Genomic DNA, 23,789 nt, shown 5'->3' with positions numbered 1-23,789 from the left:
GCGAAACAGTCCCTTCCTTCCACCGGGGCCATATCGCCTGGTGTCTGGGACGGGCTTTAGACGCTTTCTGTTGCCGGGAGGCCAGTGTTCCCGGTGGTTGTGCAACATAGGGGAGGTAATTGTATGTGACTTTGTGCTAGTGCTGCTGTGTGTGGACACTGCCTGTGTCGGCTATTTCTATCACTGCTTTTCTCCTCATCCCTCTGAGCAGGTGTGGGGTAAAAATAAAAAATGACACATTTTGCATTTTTTTTTAATGTCTAAGGCTAAAGGTAAACATGAGACTGAGGCCGCAGTGTTGGTGTCATGTACATCCTGTCAGGGAGGCATGTCACCTCTGGATTTCATGCAGGAGGGGTTGTGTGCTCTTTTTTGTAAAGGAGCACACCCATCCAGGCCAGCTGCTGCGCAAGAGCCACCATGGGTGTCCTCGTTGTCGCAGATTATGACGCATTGCGGCGCCTATACTGGCTCCTACTGTGGGAGTTCCACAGCAATTGCAACCTGCTATGAGTGTGTACCCCCTATGCAGCCATCCTGCTGTAATGCTTGGGCGCATTCTTCACAGGGTATGATTCAACAGTCTGCCTCTCTAGAACCTAAACAGGCGGATAGACTGGCAACCACTAAGGTTCAGGGCTGGAAGAGGTCTTTTGCATCATTCCGCCCAGCCTTTAGACTCCGATGAGGAACCATGTGCAACATCCGATGCATCTGAGTCTGTATCAGGATCATCATGCCTCTGTGGACTTTCCCTCTCTGGTAAGGGCGGTTAGATTCATATTAAATATAGAGCATGATAAGGCACCCCCTAGGTCTAAAGCACCGCTCTTTAGATGACAGAAGGTGGTTAAAGATGAGTTTCCTCAGTCCGAACAGCTTTCAGAACTCATGGCTGAGGCATGGAATAGTGCGGATGAACGGTTCCGTGCTACAAGGAGGTTATCCTCTTTGTATCCATTTTTTGCTAGTGAATGTGATAAGTGAGCAGTTCCTCCTACAGTGGATTATCACGTAACTCATTTAATTAAAATGTTGCCTATTCCGTCTGCAGCCTTTCTTAAGGACGCTACTGATAAGAGATTAAAAACTTGTTTGAAATAGGTGTTTTCTTTATCTGGAGCGATTTCACGGCCAGCTATGGCGATAGCCTGGGTAGCCAAGGCCATGGAGCAGTGGATGGTGGCATTAGAAGAGACTATGCCAGACGCTATGAAACAATTATCTTATCTCTGTCTTATGCGGGAGGCAGCATCTTATGCAGAGGATGCGGCAGTAGATGCAGGAATTATGGCATCTAGGGCATCGGCAACTTTGGTTGTAGCTCGTAGAGCTCTCTGGTTAAGATCCTGGAAAGCAGATATGAGTTCCAAGAAAGCTTTGGAATCCCTGCCTTTTCCTGGTAAAAGACTGTTTGGTCCAGAATTGGATAATATAGTGGCTACGGTGGCAGCGGCAAAGTCTGCTGGGCTGCCATAAACAGCCACTTACAAGAGAGAGTCTTCCTTTCGGCCGCAGAGGAAGGTTAAGGGACAGTCGTTTTCCAGGCAGTCGAATTCCAGCAGAACGACCAAGCCACAACAAGGAAGGAAGTCTTGGTCTGCCAGACGTCCAGCTGTCAAGTCTGACGACCAACTCTCTGCCTGATTGTGCGGGCCTCCCCCTAGGGGACCTCAGAGTGGGAGGCGGCTTCTTCAGTTTTGCGACACCTGGCATCAAACAGATGCCTGGGTCAGAGAAGAGGTCTCTCAGGGCTATGTGATCACCTTCCGACATCCTCCTCAGAAGTATTTTTTGCACAAGTCCCCCATCAAACTCTGCGAAGGCCCTGGCCCTCCAGGAAGCCATTCAGACTCTGCTGAATTCAGGGGTAATTATTCCGGTTCCCTTGACTCAACAGGAAAGCGGATATTACTCGTATCTGTTCTTGATTCAGAAACCAAATGGGTCTCATCGCCCTATCCTGAATCTAAAGCTTCTAAACAGATTTATTTATGTACCCAAATTCTGTATGGAAAGCCTATGGTCAATTGCGCTGGCAATGGAATCTGGGGATTTTATGGTCTCCTTGGACATACAGGATGCATACCTGCACGGGCCTATAGCATTATCCCATCAGAGGATCCTACGGTTTGCTGTTCGTCAACAACTAACCAGTTTCAGGCTCTACCCTTTGGGTCTGTTCACCGCTCCTCAGGTGTTTACCAAGATAATGGCGGTCATGACAGCTCATCTCAGACAAGGGATCAGAATACTACCATACTTGGACGACCTTCTGATACTGGCTTAATCTCAGGAGGTTTTGCTTCATCATCTCCAGCTGACAATGGCCTGCTTAAACTAGCACAGCTGGATTGTCAATTAGAAAAAGTCGTCACTTTTTCCAACTCATCAAATGATACATCTGGGAGCACTCCTGGATTCTCAGACACAGAGGATCTTTTTACCAGTATAAAAGATTGCAGCTCTACTTTTGCAAATTGGGCAAATTGCTCCACAATTAAAGAATATCAGTCCGACATGGTGGAATATGCTCAGTTCCACTCCAGGCCCTTACAACTATTAATTTTGTCTCGTTGGAACGGTCAGTATCTGTGGATAAAGTCTCAGATGATCAGTCCCGTCTGAAGCCACCATGCATCTGCTCTCCCTAGCATGGTGGCTACAGATGGCTCATCTGAACAAGGGTCGCCCACTGTGGATTCCAAGGTGGGTACTACTCACCACAGTCGCCAGTCTTCGAGGATGGGGAGTGGGGACAAATGGTCGCACTTTCCAGGGTAGCTGGGCGTCTCAGAAATCGCCTGCCCATAAATATCTTAGAACTCCGGGCAATTTATGCCCTATTGGGTCTAGCACAAGACCTCCTTCATGGCAGGCCTGTTCAGATCCAGTCCGACAATGTGACCGCGGTAGCCTACCTCAACCATCAGGGAGGCACGCGAAGTCTAACAGCTATGTGGGAAGTGGCAAACATTCTGACTTGGGCAGAATGTCATCTTTCGGCAATATTCATTCCAGGAGTCCTCAACTGGGAAGCAGACTTCCTCAATCGTCAGGACATACATGCCGGAGATTGGGCTCTCCACCCGGATGTCTTCCAGCTCATAGCGGACTTCATTACCTTTTGAAAAAAACCCTGCAAGAGGGGAGAAACATGTCACGGTGTTCCCTGGACTGCTTTTTCAACTCTTGATCAACTACACTGCTGTATTCCATCTGTGGAACCATTGTTTGGTGATTTGCACTACCTGCATATTACCCACCAATGTTGCTGAGACACACTGACGGACATTGCTGAGCCTGTTTGTGTGGACCATCATTTCTGCTATCTGTTGCCTCCGCTGGACGGGGGATTCCCCACAGAGGCAGACTGTCCAGCCTTTACCCCTTGCGGCCTGATCGGGAGTCGCTGAGGCGCGAACGGCTCACCAATCTGCACGGCTTTCTGCTTGTGAGTTATTGGAGCCTCGCACAGTCCCACAGGTAGCCGCTGAAGCGGCGCTGGTCACAGGGACCAACATCACACCTACTTGTTTCTATTTGTCTGGGAGTCGCAGGAGCAGTTGGTTCCTGGGGAGTCTTTGGAGCTTTGAGTCCACTGGGACAGGTCAGATACTGGACTGCGGGTTTTGGTCTTGAGACCCCCCGCTATTATATTCGCCATTCCAAGATTTGTTAGCTCCACGGCTCTGTAATTTAGTGAGTCACTATACCCTATATCAGGTTTCAACAGAGTGACTATACCTACTTTACAGATTGATATCATTCTGAATGCCATTAGCAACATATGCTGATTACCATAAAGGCTCTAAATAGTTTTAAACATCTATCATTTATCCTATGATATATTGGAAACAGTATGTGTTTAGATTATTAATGTAACATTTAATTTTCTTTTTTTCATTCAATGTGTAATGTTTATGTTTTTAGAGTCGAACTGCAGTTACATTTTTCATATGTTCAATAAAATAATATTTATAATTTCACAGCCTATGTTTTTTATATAGTGATTAACGCAGACACCTTATTTGTATTTCATAGTGGACAGGTGGGGACTGCCAGAGGTGGATCTCATGGCCTCGCAGCACAATTACAAAGTCCCAAGTACAGGTCCAGAACAAGAGACCCCTCAGCCGCCTTCGTGGAGTTCTCAGAAAATTCAAGCAAGAAGGCGGAAGGGTGATTCTAATAGCTCCAGTTTGGCCCAGGCGCCTTTGGTTCACCGACCTGATGTGTTTCTCCATAGACACTCCACTCGCACTTCTCCCTACGGCCGGATCTGCTAGTACAGAGTCCTTTCCTACATCTGGACTACCTCGTTTGTCTTTGACGGCTTGGCTCTTGAGTCTTCCGTCTTAAGAGCCAAAGGGTTCACCGTCTCGATGATTCATACGATGCTTGCGGAAACCCTCCTCTGCCGCATCTTAGAGGATTTGGCATTGCTTTTTTCGGTGGTGTTCCCTCAGAAGAGTTGATCCTAAGGTTTTTAGAGTCTCTCGTGTTCTGGCTTTTCTCCAGGCAGGATTGGGCCTTGGTGTCCGCCTGACCACTTTGAGAGTTCAGGCTTCTGGGCTGTCAGTTTGGTTTCAGCATAGAATTGCTCCCTTGCCGGATGTTAGAACATTTTTTCAGGGTGCTCTCCATCTGCAACCGCCTTTTGTTCCTCCGGTGGCACCGTGGGGGTTCTCACGGCGCTACAGGCTCCCCCCTTTGCATACAGTGGACCTTAAGTTGTTGACAGCGAAGACTCCTTTTCTCCTCGCTATCTTCTCAGCTTGCAGGGTCTGTGATTTGGCAGCACTCTCGTGTTGGCCCACATATTTGATTTTTCACCAGGATAGAGCTGTCCTTCGCACGGGTGGGCTACATTCCAAAGGTGGTATCCCGTTTTCATATAAATTAAATAGTTGTACTGGCTTTCAAGTCTTCAGGCCTTTCTGCTGGTGAAACTTCATTTTATGTGGTTTGAGCTCTTCGTATCTACATAGCTCATACCAACTCCATCAGAAATCAGATGCACTGTTTGTTTTGTATGACTTTCACAAACGTGGTTGACCAGCTAACAAGCAGACTCTGGCTCGGTAGCTGCGTATGACTATATCTCAAGTTTATACACAGGCTGATCTCCCTGTTCCTAGCAGGGTGACAGCACATTCAACTCGGTCTGTGGGACCTTCATGGGCGGTTAGACATGGCACCTCGACTGAATAGCTGTGCAAGGCAGCCACTTGGTCTTCCATTCATGGGGGAGGATCTAGTGCATCCTGGGACCGGAAAACATTGATTGTTTGGTTCCTGGCTTCCTCCAAACCACAACCCCCAATGTAGTTCCTGTGGTCCCTATGGACCTCGAAGAAAAAGTGTTATCAAAGGTATGTTATACCATAACTCTAATTTTTTTTTTTTTTTGTTCCTATAGTATTATTAACCTCAATACCTTTCATTTCCTCTCAATTTTGACCAGCTCATAATATTGTTTACCAATACAGGCCAAAGGTTGGACGGCTAAACTAAGCAACAGAGAAGCTACGGCAGTTATTTCTGTTAACTAATTTTCAAAACATTTTTAATGTATTAGCAATAACCAAACAAACCAACTCACAAGTACTTGCGATAGTACATTTTGTGTTTGAATCGTTCTCTAAGAACTGTGCGTGAAATATCCTTGTTCTAAAGTAGTAGTTAACAAACTGCAAAGAAAAAAAACACCTCCTCCCTTGGGGCACTGGGCCACTTATGACTGGCACTCTCTGACCTTGGAAAGCCCAGATTTACCAGCCATTTTGTTGAGTAGTTCACTGAAATCTCCCCGACCATGAAAACAGCATTCTTTAGCTACAGATCAGATACAGTGCCGGTTACATTGTGGGTTGGATACAGCGCAGGTTACAGTGCAGGTTGGATACACCATTGGTGCGATAGAGGGTACCAGGGGTGTAGCTGTGCGGGGGTGGTGGCGGCGTTCTCATTGCTGGAGTTGCCGCTGGTGTCGGCAGTGCCTGCTGTGTCCTCACTGCCGGAGTGTTGGTGGTGGTGTCGGCAGTACAGGAGTGCCGGTAGTGTTCTCAGCGCGGGGGTGCCAGCAGTGCTCAGTGCGGAGTTGCCGGTGGTGTCGGCAGTGCTGGGGTCCAGCGGTGACAGCAATGCGGGGGTGTCGGCACTGCGAGTGGAGGTTTCTTCGGTGCAGTGGGTGCCGCCATCTTGCATCCGTCTGCTCCATTAAAGTCTATCTGGAAGCGATGATTGGCTGAGAGCCGTGACAGATGGCTCTCTCAGCCAATCAGCACATTGATTTCAGTGGGACTTTTGAAATTGGTGCCCGAGCGAAAAAAGATCCGATAGCGGGATCTCAAGGTTTTGGTTGGGCTAGGGATCCAAGGCACACAGGGAGATCCGATCTACAGCTCCGATCGCCTCTGATCCCAGAAGTTCGGCTGTATATGGATTCCAAGGAATCCGAACCGATCATCTCTGGTGTTTAAGAAGTGAAATAAGTGGACTTAAGGGTATACTGTAAATCAATGAATCTCTGTAGTGTAGGGGGGAAGAATTGAGGGTGATGGGTGGGGGGACCAGAATATCAGACTACAGTATGCCAAATGTGATTTTGTGATAAACGTATAAGGTTTTCTAATGAACGTTTTTATATAGTATTATGATTTTGTATAGATTATTTTATCGGTAACATTTTGCCCCAAGCCCTTAACAACTTACCCCCGTCGGGGGCAGATTGTTACGATTGTTTTTGTTCCAAAAAACATGTTTTTCATTGTTAATAATTATTATAGGATGTTACTTACACCCAATATAAAAAGAAGAAAGAATACTGTTTTTTGTTTTTGTAATAATTTGTTTGGTTGCGAATTAAAGATTTTTGAGAGAGTTGAATTTCTGTATTTTTGTAACAACTAGCCCCGCCTACCTCTATACTAGTCTTCTTCTTTACCATTGTCACTCTCATAATACATTTTTACGTAATTGTGTGATTATATTTTGCTGTATTCCCATACAATGTATTAGGATTACATTTTCATGTAAATAATCAATATAGGGGAGTGATACCATTACTTTCTTTTAATGTATCTGTAAGAAAATTAAACTATAAATTATATGTAAACTTGTTCATTTTTCCTGAGTGCCCTATAAAGGAACATGTTTGTCTCTTTCCTTGCTGCTTACATATCCACGTTAAACCTTTTGGGTCTACAGCAGTGGTTCCCATACTTTATCCTCCAGGCCCCCTAAGATTTTAAAGGTATCCATGGTGAAGCACAGATGTGTAAACAAACTTTTTAAGGCACATGTACTCAAGCATGGATATCCTTTAAGACCTGGACTATTTGGGTGCCTTGAGGATCAAGTTTGAGAACCACTAATCTACAGAATAAGGAACACTAGTAGTTGAATCTATTCTCTAGTACCCAAGATTTCAAGTCCATAATGTCACTTCTGTGTAGAGATCTGTGTGGCTATCCCTTCCATCCTGACTTTTACTTCTCCTCTCACCAAGGTCATACCGTCAAGATAATATTTCAGTGAATCTCTTTGTGGTCAACAAACCCTGGTTGTACTCCCACGTGTGGTGTGCTGGAGCCACATCTGTAACCACGAATGCATGCCATCTTCTGAAGGATCTGAAGCGTCCAGTTTGGTTGCTGGTAAGAACACATTTGCTTTTGTTTACATCTATATAACCTACTCATTAGTTCACAGCATTCCCATCCTGACGGCGTCTTCCTTTCTCTTAAGATCTGATCTACATATCAAGCACTACGGTACTACTTGGGATCTCTTGTTCATACTGATTCTTGCCATAGGCATGTACAAAAGCCGGCACAGGGAGATGCCGCTTCAGCACTTCCCCCTCCGCGGGTCATGACTACCCTGTCTCTCCCTCCCACCGGGACATACATTTCTCACCTGGCCGCCCAGGTGAGAGTAGTGTATGTCTTGCAGGGAAGAGGGATAGTCCATGACCCGACAGAGGGGGGAAGTGCCAAAGCGACACCCCCTGCTGTGCCAGCTTCTGTGCACGCCTATGATTCTCGCATGTTTAAATATTTTTAACAGTTCATAAAAGGAAGAAAAAAATGGTGTTACTAAAAACTGTACAGCTGAACTTAGTCTGTATCATAAGTGACAAACTGCACATAAGAGGACACACATACAGTACAGTATGAACTACAAATATGAATTCTTATACAGTGATCTAAGGTACGGATTTGCTGGAATTCTTGGCATTGTAAAGCAGGAGGGCGGGGGTGTGATGATGCAATTTCACTGCCCCGCACTGCCCACTATTGCCGCCGCCACGCTCCCTGCAGCGCCGACTTGGCTGCCTCCCAGAGGGGGCAACCAGAGATTCGACAAGCATGACTAAGGGGTATTTTTTTTTTTTTTTTTTTTACATCTTTATAATTGCCACATATCAGATGCAGTGTTTGGTTTGAAAGTCCTGATTGCTGGTGATGTGTGTCCATTTCACAACCCCTAAGTCGCATGCAGTTTAAGCGACGTGATGTAGACCAAATCGCATGGTAAAACCAGATGGAAATGGCTTTAGCAGATAATTTGTTTCCATCCCTCTGCTTCCCAGAACCTATCTGTTTACCGAGATCATATACATGTTTCAGTAAACACAATTAAGATGTGTCTGTTTGTTTATTTTGTAGAAGATAGTTACAGATGAGACACGTACATCACCGCTACATATCTATATCTGCTATAAAGAGGGATCACTTTGCACCAAACCCGCTTTTAGCACTAGTCAGAATGTGACCAATTAAATACCCATTACGTAGATCACGTTCGTAAAAAAAATAAATTATACATATATATATATATATATATATATTTGCAGCAGACTGAAACACTTGTCAGCAGTATTTTGCAGGAGTGGAACAGGATTATTGCTTCTGAGCAATCCTTACCTGGGAGTATAAATCCATCCACTATATAAAGTGCGTCTACTCCAGTTTATTTTCCGTAAACAGATCTTCGGATCGTTTGATCAGTGTTCACATTTTCCTGACTATTAATAGGACTGATAATACAGTCATTTGATGATGTACCCCTGATGAAGTCCCATGTGGGGACGAAACGTGTTGAGTCTCCATCGTATTTTGACTAGTGTTTGATGTAAGCTCATCAGATTCACTGATTTTATTGAATAAATATTGTTCTTTTTTATTGAGATTGAAGTATTTATTCAAATAATAATAGTGGCCTTTTGGCCTGTTTGGGTGTATTTTTGGTGGAAGGGTATTTTTCAGTAACATTACAAGGAATCATTGCTAACCCTGAAAACAGGATTTATGACCTCTACAAAATCATTTAAAGACCAACAAAGGACTCAATAAATCTACTCTCTGGGAAACGAAAGGGAGATTCATCCTTTGTGTCGATATCTAGGACTGATCATTGAAGTAGCTTCATTGCTGCGTTAATTGTTGTTTTTTTAATTATTCAGTTTGTGTTATTTACACATTATGTATTTTAATATATTTTTATATTTTGTACATTAGAGCGACCTTTCTCTTCTTTCTTGGTTTCCATTTCCCTCCATATCTGTCTAACAGAGATATTAGGTGAAAGGTGGAAAGGTGCAGTCATCCACTCTGTGTGTGTGTATATATATATATATATATATATGTGTGTGTGTGTGTGTGTGTGTATGTATGTGTATATATATATATATATATGTGTGTGTGTGTGTGTGTGAGACCCTTGGCTGTCGGGCTTTCCACAACATGGACTGACCTTTATCTAGATAAGTTGTTTGTCATGCGTTATATGTGGCACTATAACATACATTAGCTCTCTCATTGTTACAGGATCCTTACAACTACTTGGTTATCTGGATTGTAGCAGATGTCATCGCTCTTATCCACATAATTTGGGCATTTGTCTTGCAGAGGTAACTAGGGGGAAAGGTTGCCAAGAGCGTCCCTGTTTGGTTGTCTAATTAAAATATTTGTTGGGGAATATATTGAACATGTTGAATGCAACCTAATGACGTATGTTGTATTAGTAATAATAACAAGATAAATAAAGTAGAGCTGTTCGGTTTTCCCTCGGGTCTTCCAGCAAAGTTCGATTCTCAGAACGAGGCAAAACGTCATCTTTCACGGAAATCTGTGCCTCGTTATGGGAACCGAGCTTGGCAGGAAGATCCAAGCCAAAACCGAACCGCTTGTCTCCAAAATAAAGGTGATTTACATGGTTGTGTAGACAAAACCGCATTAATCATGTTTTAGATTAGGACTCCTCAAACCGCTATGAATGTTATGCATTTTGTATCTTATAAGTTATACAGCCATGACCAAAAGTTTTGAGAATGACACAAGTATTGGTTTTCACAAAGTTTGCTGCTTCATTGGGGGGCGTGGCCAAGACGGACATGGAGTAGCTAGCACCTTGCTGAGCTCTCCAGCCGTGTTATCCGCTATTGATATCCGGCCCTCTGCCCAGCGGTGCCCACTATACCTGGCTTGTGGGGGAAGTTGTGCTGCCTCTTCGGAAGTAGTTTGCGCCGCCTCCCGTCTCCTGTCCATCCGCGCGGCTCTGCAGTGCGTGTCCTCCTGCTCTGACACGCGGCTTCGTCTCCTGCTGAGGCCTCCTTCCGGTTGCTGGGCTCCCTGGATCCGACGCTTGCGGTGTCTGCTGTTGAGTGTCCCTGCGGTCGCCGGAGCTGTCTGCGGGACACGTGCTCTCTCCTCCTGCCCTTCTGTTGCCGGGTGCCTCCTGAGATTGCCGCGGCAGATTGGGTCCTGCAGCCTGCCGGAGCTGGTTGGGGGGCTGCTGTGGGTGAGTGCCTGACACCCCTCTCCGCATCCTTGATCTCCTGAGTAGCGGTGCTGAGCTACCCTTTCCATTGATGCACAGCGTTGGTACTATCACTCCTCTGGGGCTGAGAGGCTCTGTGCTGCCCAGTGCTGATAAATAAGCCAGTGAAGTTGTATCCTGATTTCCTAGGAGCGGCCATTTTCTTTTCTCTACTTTGTTAACCCATTGACTTGCTGCCTCCAGTAGCTCTCTATATTGGTAGTCTGTGTTGCCCTTCAGCCATGGGAAAAACAAACCACACATCTGCTGCTGCTAAATTGGAGCGCTTTTCCCGTAACCCTGTGTCTAATACTACACAGAAGGAAGATCCTGTGGAAACGCCCGATCAATCACCTCCTTTAACTATGGCTCCTCCTGCTGCGCGGGCCCCGGAGATCACCATGCAGCAGGTGTTGGATGCTGTAACTACCAGTGAGAAGCGCTTAGCTGACCAGATTGGCTCTGTACAGTCTGATCTGACTATTATACATCAAGATTTACAGCGTGTTCGTGAGAGGGTTGGCGAGGCTGAGACACGTATTTCCACCTTGGAAGATTCGTTTTCCCCGCTTAAAGTACGAGTTAATACCCTGGATTCTCAGATGTCGGCCGTGCAATGCAAGTTGTCGGATATGGAGGGGCGATTGCGTAGCAACAATGTTCGCTTCGTAGGACTGCCAGAAAAGGAGGAGGGAAACAATCCGGAAGAATTTCTAGAAAAATGGCTCCTGGAAGTTTTTGGTCGCGATGCTTTTACTTTTCACTTTGCGGTGGAACGGGCTCATCGCCTCCCTACTAGGGCACCGCCACCTGGAGCACCTGCCCGCACGTTTATAGCCAAATTCTTACATTACCAAGATCGGGACTCAATACTCCGGCTAGTTCGTGTCAAAGGTCCTATGGAAAGGAATGGCTGCCGTGTTTCAGTATTTCCTGATTTTTCTATTGATGTGCAAAAGGAGAGAGCTCAATTTATGCCAATTAAGAGACGCTTGCGTGAACTGAATCTCTCATATGCAATGTTATTCCCATCCAAGTTAAGAGTCATTGCTGATGGGGAAACAAAGTTCTTTGTCTCCAAAAGAGGCTGCTCTATGGCTAGATCGTTACAGGCCCGGTCGCAGACAGGTGGCTGAAGATTAAGTCAGCTGGATCATAAATTGCCTTGAACTCACGTAACTATGCTTAATTTATGGTTACTGAGTGTTGTTCTCCTATAGGCTGGGCGCCTATGGCTTGGTGTGATCTTCAAGTTATTATTTCTTTGTTGACAATAAGATTGGTAGAATTATGAGATCACTATATCCATATTATTACTGATTGCAAATAACGAATATTTTTTTTTTTATCTGTCGGTTTATTGCATTGCACTCTGAGTGCGCTATACAAGTCTATGTCACCTTTTTACTGTATGTATTATGTTTGGGTTTATGCATCTTCCCCTGCTATCGTAGATTTTTTTTTTTTTTTTATTTGCAGGGGCACCCCTCATGTCTAGGGGTCATATAAATTCTTTGCTCTGTACTCTGTAGGGGGGTTGCTGTATCGGGATAGTTGTTAGGATTTATAGTTAGGGATTTAGGTATGCCGAAGTTGGGGTTAGGTATACGGGGAGGGAATGAGGGTTGGGGTTTTTCTTTTGTTTTTTGTTTTTTTGTGTTTTTCAAGGGATGTTCCTATAGAGATGTCATGTCAATTGTTTTTGTATCGCAATTTATTTTTGTTTTCTTCTGTGCATATACCATTGTATATTTAATTTGTCTATTTGTTTGTCTCGCATGCAGCAATGCTATTTTGCGGGTTATCCGCTGTCTATTGTTACTAGTATCTGGTACTAATCTGGGATGATGGCTACTCCATTGAGAATTGTATCTTGGAATGTTCGAGGGCTTAACGATAAAATTAAAAGATCCTTAGTCCTCCGGCAGCTCCGACAATATGGTTCTGACATTGCATGCCTCACTGAAACACATTTGTCGGGGGGTAGATTAATGTCACTCAAGAAACCGTGGGTCGGCTGGGCCTACCATACCTCACACACTTCATCATCCAGGGGTGTTTCAATCCTTATACGCAGATCACTTGGTTTTGAGTTGGTTTCAATGCAAAGTGACACTTGGGGCCGGTATGTCTTTTTACAATGTCGAATAAATGCTGCCCCCATTCTTTAATTGGCTATATATATCCCACCCCCGTACTCCTCTGAGGTTATGAAAAAAGCAGCTGAATTTATGGCTAGATTTCCAGATACACCTGTAATCTGTGTGGGAGACTTTAACAACGTAATGGATCCTGTTCTTGATTGGCGAAGCAATGCCTCTGGTTCCTCTTTCTCTAGTAGTGGTCGCTTCGGGGCCCTTGTGGCAGAGCTGGGCTTGGTGGATGCTTGGAGGACAAGACATCCTGCGGAGAAACAATATTCATGTTTTTCACATAGCTATCATTCGTTCTCCAGGATTGACCTTGCCCTGATCTCCCCCAATCTGTTGCCTAAACTTCAGTCAGTTGTTTATGAGGCAAGAGGGATTTCAGATCACTCCCCATTGGTACTTGGGCTGGACCTGATTGGTCAGTGCGGGCATTCCTTTTGGAAGCTCAACCCCTTTTGGTTAACTCGTATGGGTGCGGGGTCGGAGCTAGAGGCAACCTGGGTTGAATTCTTCTCTAATAATCATGGCTCGGCTTCCACTACGGTAGTTTGGGATGCCTTTAAATCCTTTTTAAGGGGTACCCTGATTAGACGTGTGTCTGAATTAAAATCTTCCTACAAGCACCGTGAGAAAGAGTTGGAATCCTCCTGCAGGGCTTTGGAAGCAGCGTATTTGTCCGATGGGCAGGACTCTTCCAGACTTGCCTGGCTTGCCACGCAGAGGGAGTGGAGTGACTTACTATTGGCTAAGACTCAGTATAGGCTGCTATTTGCAGCGCATTCCCACTATGCCTTGGCTGACAGGCCGGGAGGTTACCTTGCTAATCTGGCACGTGCAGAGACGTCCCCTGTAGCTGTGGTTGAAGTTCTTGATTCTGCTGGGGTGGCCCAGATACAGACCCCAGATATTGCTGAAGTCTTTGTACAATTTTATAAGGCTTTATATACTTCTAGACTGACCTGCACATTAGATGATGTACAATCCTATTTAGCAGGTATATTATTGCCCACTTTGACGGCGGAGGACAGGGATTACTTGGACTCTCCCCTGACTAGGGAGGAGGTGGATGAGGCTTTGCGTTAATTTCCTGGCGGTAAGGCACCCGGGTTAGATGGAGTTCCGATAAAGCTGTACAAGAAGCACAGTCAGTTTTATGTCCCTCGTCTCCTTGACTTATTTAATCAACTATATGAGGGCACTGCTCTCCCACAATCTATGTCAGAGGCTCTTATTGTGGTCTTGCCTAAGCCGGGGAAGGATCCGAGGCTTTCTGACTCTTACCGACCCATATACCTTCTCCGTACAGATGTTAAAATTTTAGCTAAATTATTGGCCATTCGATTAGGTAGGGTGATTTTATCTGTTGTCCACCCAGACCAGACGGGGTTTATGCCCGGCAAGTCCACATCCATTAATTTACGTTGCCTTTTCACTCATTTGCAGGTCTCTTATGGGCAGGGGTCCTCCTCAGTTGTTGTCTCGCTGGATGCAGCGAAAGCTTTCGATTCTGTCGAGTGGCCCTTCCTATGGGAGACCATGCGCTGTTTTGGGATTGGCCCTGGGTTTATAAAATGGGTTCAGCTCCTATATTCGACCCCAACAGCTAGGGTGTCAGTTAATGGTTTTATATCCTCTTCCTTTCCTTTATCACGTGGAACAAGACAGGGATGCCCTTTGTCTCCCATCCTGTTTGCTATGGCAATTGAGCCTTTGGCTTGTCTCATTCGGGCACATAGGAGTATCAGGGGATTGGAGTTGGGGGCCAGAACAGACAAAGTAGCGTTGTACGCTGACAATATGTTGCTCTTTATTTCTGACTGGTCCAGCTCCATGCCTCATGTTCTTGACCTCATTACTCAATTTGGTAGTTTCTCGGGACTTACAATAAATTGGGATAAATCTTGTATTCTCCCCCTTAGAGGACCATGCCCTGTGAGTTCGAGTGTTTCACTTCCACTGAAGTGGGTCAATACCTTTAAATATCTTGGTATTTGGATATCTAATGCTCCCCGAGATTATGTGACCTTGAATGTGGTGCCCCAGGTGGACTATTTACGGGCTCAGGCAAGGACATGGAGCAAACTTCCGCTCTCACTCACCGGGCGTGTCAACTTAATTAAAATGGTGCTACAACCTAAACTGTTATATGTACTCCATAACTCTCCGTTTATTTGGTGGAAAATTTTTTGGGGAAGATAAACCGTTTTGGTCTCCTCTCTGGTCTGGGCGGATCGCAGAGCTCGCATAAAATTGGATGTGTTAACTAAGCCTCGTTCACAGGGGGGTCTGGCACTTCCCCACTTTCGCATGTACAACTGGCGCATCTCAACTGGCGCATTTGTGGCAATGGATAAATGTTACTGACCCTCTGGCCCTACATTCTGTTATGATCTCCCAAGTTACTCCAGGTCATACTCCTCTGCAGGCACTACTTAGTGGTAATATATCTAATAATATGTTACCTATATTTACTCAAGCTGTCAGAATATGGCACTCTGTCTCAAAAATTCTGAAGACACAGGGTTTAGATCCGGCTACTCCATTATGGTGCTCTCGAGCTTTGCCTGAACTTTTGGCGTTGCAGACCAGGGGGACTTGGGGCAGGTGGGGAGTGGTTTCCTTGGGACAGCTATATAATGCAGGTGTACTTAAATCCTTTAGTCAGTTGCGGTCTGAATTTGGCCTCCCACGGTCACATTTCTTTAGATATCTGCAACTTAGACATGCGCTGGCAGCCCAATTCCCTGGTACTCCCCCAAACATTCAAGATTCCCCTGTCAAAAAATTCTTGTCTGTAGGCTCTCGTCGTTTTGTTTCTCATGCCTACTCCTTTGTGATGCAGGCTCACCATCATGATGATCTGCCAGCTCTCAGAGCTAAATGGGAGGTTAATCTGGGTGCAATACAGGACGATTCATGGCGGGATGCATTGGGATGCCCACGATTAGCTACCACCTCAATTCACTTCCAACAAATCCAGCTATTCCTATTGCACCGGGTTTATTTAACCCCTGATCGTCTGTTTAGGTTTGGTGGTCGTTCAGATTCAAATTGCCCTAAGTGTAGGGCCCCATCGGCCAACTTTTGGCATTTGCTTTGGGAATGTCCTCGGATTGTGTCGTTCTGGGACAAAATACTCAGGGTAATATCCTCTACAGGAGTTCCGCGGGCTGTTCTTACTCCTAATGTATGTACGCTGGGAATTATAGAAGAACATTTGCTTGATAGACACACTCGTCAGTATGTGCTGAATGTTTGCATGTTGGCCAAAGTTTGCATTGCCCGCTCCTGGATGGCCTCCACAGGGCCGGAGTATTATGATTGGTTGTCGTTGGTCTCTGCCACAATTGCACATGAAAAATATACCTACTTGGCTAGAAACGCTGAATCTAAATTTGAACACATATGGGCCAAATGGCTTAATTCTGCTCATGCTCAGACCGCACATCACCGGCTCTCTGTCTCCAATTCTTCATTCAGTGCTGCTATGTAATAGTAGCAATGGGGGTAATACTGCTACATAATCACTTATTGCTGCGAGCGAGAGGGGAAAGAATATGTGTGTGTATATATATATATATATATATATATATATATGTGTTTATGTATATGTGTGTGTATATGTATTTATGGACAATTGTTGTATATGGGTGTTATATGCTAGTCTGTTTGCTCATTTTAATGTGACATCAATGATATGCTAGTCTTACATCCTTTTATTTTGTATTATGTTTGTTTTATGTTTGTCTCTTTGTTGTTGTTTTAAGTTTTGAAAATTAATAAAAAAAGCACTTAATTCGAAAAAAAAAAAAGTTTGCTGCTTCATTGTTTTTAGACCTTTTTGTCAGCTGTTACTATGCCATACTGAAGTAAAATTACAAGCATTTCATAAAGGTCATTGGCTTTTATTGACAATTTACATTAAGTTTATGCAGAGAGTCAATATTTGCAGTGTTGACCCTTCTTTTTCAAGACCTCTGCAGTTCGCCCTGGCATGTTGTCAATCAACTTCTGGGCCAAATACTGACTGACTGGCCGTCCATTCTTGCCTAATCAAGGCTTGGAGTTTGTCAGAATTTGTGGGTTTTTGTTTGTCCACCCGCCTCTTGAGGATTGACCATAAGTTCTCAATGGGATTAAGGTCTTGGGAGTTTCCTGGCCATGGACCCAAAATTTCAATGTTTTGTTCCCTGAACCACTTAGTTATTACTTTTGCCTTATGGCAAGGTGCTCCATCATGCTGGAAAAGGCATTGTTCGTTACCAACTGATGGTTGGGAGAAGTTCCCCTTGGAGGATGTTTTGGTAGCATTCTTTATGCATGGCTGTGTTCTTAGGCAAAATTGTGAGCTCACTCCCTTGGCTGAGAAGCAACCCCACACACGACTGGCCTCAGGAAGCTTTACTGTTTGCATGACACAGGTCTGATGGTAGCACTCACCTTTCCTTCTCCGGATAAGTGTTTTCTTCCAGATGCCCCAAACAATCTAAAAGGGGATTCATCAGAGAAAATAACTTTACCTCAGTCCTCAGCAGTCCAATCCCTGTACCTTTTGCAGAATATCAGTCTGTCCCTGATGTTTTTCCTGGAGAAAAGTGGCTTCTTTGCTGCCCTTCTTGACACCATAAGTCTTCGCCTCACTGTGTGTAAAGATGCACTCACACCTGCCTGCTGTCATCCTGAGCAAGCTCTGCACTGGTGGTGCCCCGATCCCGCAGATGAATCAACTTTAGGAGACTGTCCTGACGCTTGTGGACTTTCTTGGGCGCCCTGAAGCCTTCTTCACAACTATTGAACCTCTCCTTGAAGTTCTCGATGATCAGATAAATGGTTTATTTGGGTACAACCTTACTAGCAGCAATATCCTTGCCTGTGAAGCCCTTTTTGTGCAAAGCAATGACGACTGCACGTGTTTCCTTGCAAGTAACCATGGTTAACAGGAAGAACAATTATCTGTTCTAACTCAATCGGCATGACAGAGTGATCTCCAGCCTTGTCCTCATCAACACTCACCTGTGTTAACGAGAGAATCACTTGACATGTCAGCTGGTCCTTTTGTGGCAGGGCTGAAATGCAGTGGAAATGTTTTTGGGATTAAGTTCATTGTCATGGCAAAGAGGGACTTTGATCAGATGAATTGGAATTAATTGCACTCTTCATGACATTCTGGAGTATATGCAAATTGCCATCAAAAAAACTGAAGCAGCAGACTTTGTGAAAACCAATACTTGTCATTCTCAACTTTTGGCCATGGCTGTGCATACCTGCTGACAGGCATGAATTGACTTCATTGCAATGAACTAACTTTATATGATCGTTGGTATAATTTTTCCACATAACTTTCTGAAAACTGCATTCCTGATTATCTCCTTTTAGCTTTTACTATAATTTTAGCAAAGCCTAGTTCCATGACCACTCAGCTCTTTATTTAGATGTAGACTTGCATATAGTGTTGCTGGATTCTACTATAAATCTGTGCTTTTTGTTACAGGAAGTGTTTAAGAAGAAAAGAAGAAGGTAATTATATCCATGATGGCATGCTTATCTCTGTATTAAATTAAACTGTCTCCATGTCCCTATCTGCTTTACTTCATACTTTCTGTAAACCAATTAGACAATTTCTTTAAGAAATATTTTCTCTATGTTCAAAACACATATTTCCCAATCATAAGCATTGGAACTAAGGGGGGCGGGGCGACTTACCTCCTCTTTCATCCCCCCCACATCTGAGAGAGCCGCCAGCTACATGTAGGGATTAGGCATCGAGGCACACTGAATGTACAAGTGCATTGCTGGGTAAGTCCCATGAGACACCAGAAAAGGTCAGAGAGGCATGAGCTGAGCTCTGATTAGTGGAGCTCATTACATACTTCTCTGACCCGTGGAGATCAGCAGCAGCCTCATGAGAGGGATGGATCTGAGTGAGGCAGTGCCTGCTGCTGGGTGTCTGTGATCTTTGCTGAATGCTGTGGAAGAATCCTGGAGCCCCCATAATGTGCAGAAGCAGTGAGGTAATTACACATTTACTCCTCTATGTAACATGTCTGACTTATTAGAGGATAAAGTTTAGGGAAGACGAAGTGTGCATATTTTGTTTATTTTTGACCATATTTGCCAACTCACAATACTGTACATACTGCTGACACCTCTACTATTGTTTAGGACTAAACAAACCCAACTTAAATGTGCACCTATTGTGTCTGTGTTTGGGTGGAGTCAGACGTAGCCACTGTATGTGCATATCCATGCCTGTACAGAGGGTGGCCAGATGGTGCAAACTTTGCTGTGTTTGATATACGGATTTTTTCACCCTTGAATTTTTTCTTGTTTTATATCTTTAGAATATGTGCAGTGGCGTGTGTGTGTGTGTGTGTGTGTATAGTACAGGGAATAGCAGGGTGCATATTAGGTGTGAGGAGGGTCCTGCAAGCCACTCTCACAGCAATCTTGCACTGTGAACTCCATTTGAAAATCAATCTGAGTTTGGAATTTGATTGCAGAGGAAATTTAGCTTCTTTTTTTTTTTTTTGGTGCACACCCCCCTGAGCAGGTGAAAATGTAGCTCAATAGTGGGTCAAATGATGGGGGACAGGTATGTGGATGTGTAAATGATGTTGGACAGGTATGTGGATGTGTAAATGATGTTGGACAGGTATGTAGAGGTGTAAATGATGTGGGACAGGTATGTAGAGGTGTAAATGATGCGGGACAGGTATGTAGAGGTGTAAATGATGTGGTACAGGTATGTAGAGGTGTAAATGATGCGGGACAGGTATGTAGAGGTCTAAATGATGCGGGACAGGTATGTAGAGGTCTAAATGATGCGGGACAGGTATGTAGAGGTGTAAATTATGCGGGACAGGTATGTAGAGGTGTAAATGATGCGGGACAGGTATGTGGAGGTGTAAATGATGTGGGACAGGTATGTGGAGGTGTAAATGATGTGGGACAGGTATGTAGAGGTGTGTATGATGTGGGACAGGTATGTAGAGGTGTGTATGATGTGGGACAGGTATGTAGAGGTGTAAATGATGCGGGACAGGTATGTAGAGGGGTAAATGGTGTGGGACAGGTATGTAGAGGGGTAAATGGTGCGGGACAGGTATGTAGAGGTGTAAATGATGCGGGACAGGTATGTAGAGGTGTAAATGATGCGGGACAGGTATGTAGAGGTGTAAATGATGCGGGACAGGTATGTAGAGGTGTAAATGATGTGGGACAGGTATGTAGAGGTGTAAATGATGTGGGACAGGTATGTAGAGGGGTAAATGATGTGGGACAGGTATGTAGAGGGGTAAATGGTGTGGGACAGGTATGTAGAGGTGTAAATGATGCGGGACAGGTATGTAGAGGTGTAAATGATGCGGGACAGGTATGTAGAGGGGTAAATGATGCGGGACAGGTATGTAGAGGGGTAAATGATGCGGGACAGGTATGTAGAGGGGTAAATGATGCGGGACAGGTATGTAGAGGGGTAAATGATGCGGGACAGGTATGTAGAGGTGTAAATGATGTGGGACAGGTATGTAGAGGTGTAAATGGTGCGGGACAAGTATGTTGGGATATTATATTGATGGTAAATGGGCTTTTGAACTTGCAGATGAGAGGTAAGTGTTTTTCACAACTTTTTACAAACTTGTATAAAAACACTGCAAAATTACTATGCAGACATTTGTCTGAACCCAAAAATACTGGAAAGACTTTATTTGCTGAAAAACACTTGCTTGCTAATATTTTTCAACCATTAATAAAAAGTGCACAAAACAGCCATTTGACGCCTTTTGAAAACCTCCAGTACTCTCCTTATGGTCCTGCTATGTCAGTAGTCACTTTTTTGGGGTCCTGTTTCCCCACTTTTTCATGCACTTCCCCTAGGTCTCATTTTGTAGAAAAGTCGCACCCACCGCTGCAAGTACCACAAACTTGCATTTCTCAGGTGCACATTTGTGCGATGTCTGCAAGTTTCTAAACAAACTCACATTTGCAAACTCGCACCTAATAATAGAATTGATCCCACTGTGTTTGGTCTATGGCTGATTTGTGTGACATGGATTGCTGCAGACCAGGGAGCTGGAGGGTATATAGGTGGAAGGACTGCACCGTGCAGTGTAATATGGCCTGCCCATGCTGCATCATTACCCAGCACATCTGCACTTTACTGGGGTTTAAATTAGGGGTGGGATTATTTAAGTTGTCTGTAAAATATATATATATATCCTGAGCAAAGGCAAAGTCCCCAGATAGTAGTGGTAGTAGGGCAATCCTCTGTGAATTACGTTCCCCGTCTGATGATGAGAGATGCCGCTTGCCAGTGCAGTGACGTCAGCGGCAATGGGAGCAACACGTCGACGGCCAGATATGGAGAGATGTCACTCTTATATAGATCATCCGTAGTACCACAATGTTGAACGGGTCCACTAGTAAAACAGCCAGTATTAGATCCACATAACTATTGGTTCATGTTTTAATTGGTTAGTGTCTCCAGCACCACCATTGGGAGATGCTATATAGCTAACAATTGTTCATTATTGTATTCTATTGGTTGCGCCTAATATATATACATAGGTATTTTTTATTATTAGACAGCCTTTCATTTATTTGTGCGGTTTAATAAAGTTAGGAAAGCAGCCGGCTTCGTGTTGCATGATGGTCTCTGTAGTCCAAGAGTGAGGCTCATTGCGCAGTAGCAATAAGCACCTAAACCTTCGTCAAACTACAACTCCCGGTCGCACGCGGGCAACTGCTCTCCTCTCCCAGCGCTGGTTGGATAAATTGTCTCTACAAGGACACACACTTGGCTGCATGGTCGGCGCTGTGCCAGTGTTGTGTCTGCGAGTGAGGAGACTGGGAGAGAGCAGTAATGTCCGCACACAGAGGCCAAATCTGCAAAAGTAAAGACCCATCAGGCTTTCTGATCTCTGTCATCAGGTAGGTGGCATGGCGGGGCACCAAAATGAGATTGTATCTAGCCCCCCCCCATCCTAAAACATTGTGGCGCCCCAGCTCCAAATCACCCAGTGGTTATTAATAGGCCACACCTGTAATCTTCTCTTGCCAATCCCCATCTACCCAGTAACACTCTGACCTATTACATTAATATCTGGCCCATTTCTATTGCCTTATACAATGTGTACTGGCTGCTTGGTTTCATTCATAGATTTTCTTAGGAAGTTTATGCTACTGCAGGACTACTTAAGTATTAAGTTTTGGAAATGTTAGTGAGCTAGTTTGTCATGGGCTATCTCTGATGTCTAGTCTTTTGTGAGGACCTAAAGATAAAGGGAGACACCTTATTATACCAGTCTACTCCTATTTTTCTTAAATCTTACTTTGTATATGTTGTTATGCATGTCTTCTTCATACGTAGCTGCATAGTCTACTGCAGCTGTCTTTATGTAAATTAGTATTACATGTTACTGAGGATTGCAGCTCTTAATATGTTTGACACAGCATATATCCCTGTCTGCCTTTCAGAGTCAGAGGCTGTTCTGCTGATGAAGATAGAGAGTCTGATCTCCTCATAAGCTCGCGGCATGCCACAGATTCACAATGTGCTTCATCACGGCTCCATCCCGGCCTCATCGGAGACTGATGTCCGGAAAGGGAGGAAGTGAATCTAGAATGATGGCAGAACGTGTCAGAATGTTTCCAGGCTGTACTGTAGCTTAATATTCACCTCTGAGTAGTGTCCTGCATAACTACACTGTTCATACTGCATGTTCTAGTTGCCATCTGCTACTTGAAGGTGTTTTGGGGTGTTATGTGATATGTTATGTACAGTATGTATATTATAGGTTATAAATGTTCAGGAAAATATTTTTATTCATCTAGAATTAACTGTCAGGTGCAATTCATTTTTTAAAGGTTTTTGAGCAATGTAACATTTTCTTCATTTGTTTCTGTAGATGCTGAGGTAACTTGTTGGATTTTGGTTGTGTATCTGCCTTAAATTAAGATGATGGTTTAGAGAGTGTACAGTCTATATGGCTTGTTGTTTTTTCCATTCCTGTGTTTCCCTACCTCACTCTGGGCTGTACTTTTTGTTTAGCTGTGAGAAGTGGCTACATTTTCCATTTTAAAGTTGTATTCTGTTAAAAAGAAAAAAGTCTGTCTTTCTACCACTGGTTACTTTAAAGCACTACCAGAATGTTAATGGCTTATTTGTTTTTGTATATATGTATGGTAGTGGTGTAAAAAAAACTAAAATATATATATTTTGTAACTTTTCTATTGTAAATAAATAAGTGGTTTCTACAAAGTATATAAGCTCTGGATAAAAGATCCACAATGCATACCATCTTGCTTGATTGAGTTGAGTAACTGATTTCAATAAGAACGTTTTGTACTTTTGTAGAGAACATTGCATAAGCCAAGACACTTGCAACATAACCACTAGAGGGCATCAGATGTACTGTAGATATGGATGAGCACCTTATAACGAATATCTATGTATATGGTACTTCATATTATTTTTTTTATAAATTGTTTATTGAAAAACATACAAAAATAACTTTGAAAATAAATATATACGATAGCAGAACAGAGAAAAAGAAATACTGAACAAACAATGTTAATCAATATAATAAACGAAGATACACAAAAAGACACCAGTGCGACATCCAGTTTGTATATATCCATAAAACTGCAAAAAAAATAATAATCAAATACATAATACAAGACAAACAGGGATACACAAGGGCAATAAGGAGGGGGCATAAGGATTGATCTGGAGCAGAACACATATACATACATACAGTCAGGTCCATAAATATTGGGACATTGACAGAATTTTCAGATTTTGGCCTCTATTCA

The 23,789-nt window shown here is 44.0% G+C and overlaps 1 protein-coding gene across 4 annotated transcripts in view; it reads left to right on the top strand.

Moving 5' to 3' along the window:
• The window catches only part of GDPD2 (glycerophosphodiester phosphodiesterase domain containing 2), a 71,755-nt gene extending 48,222 nt beyond the window's left edge, over positions 1–23,533 (top strand). For all 4 annotated transcript variants that reach the window (XM_088444996.1, XM_088444993.1, XM_088444994.1 and 1 more), the window contains 4 exons: positions 7,514–7,661; positions 9,837–9,919; positions 18,469–18,494; positions 22,452–23,533. In XM_088444996.1, coding sequence (XP_088301122.1) covers positions 7,514–7,661; positions 9,837–9,919; positions 18,469–18,494; positions 22,452–22,501 — 307 coding nt within the window. In that variant the 3' untranslated portion in view covers positions 22,502–23,533. The remainder of the gene's footprint in view (positions 1–7,513; positions 7,662–9,836; positions 9,920–18,468; positions 18,495–22,451) is intronic.
• Positions 23,534–23,789: the final 256 nt, after the last annotated feature.

This window comes from Taudactylus pleione, unplaced genomic scaffold (genome assembly GCF_031769625.1).
Source record: "Taudactylus pleione unplaced genomic scaffold, aTauple2 ptg000375l, whole genome shotgun sequence".
Taxonomy (NCBI): domain Eukaryota; kingdom Metazoa; phylum Chordata; class Amphibia; order Anura; family Myobatrachidae; genus Taudactylus; species Taudactylus pleione.
The sequence above is the reverse complement of the archived record's forward strand: the minus strand, read 5'-3'. Positions and strand labels throughout refer to the sequence as shown.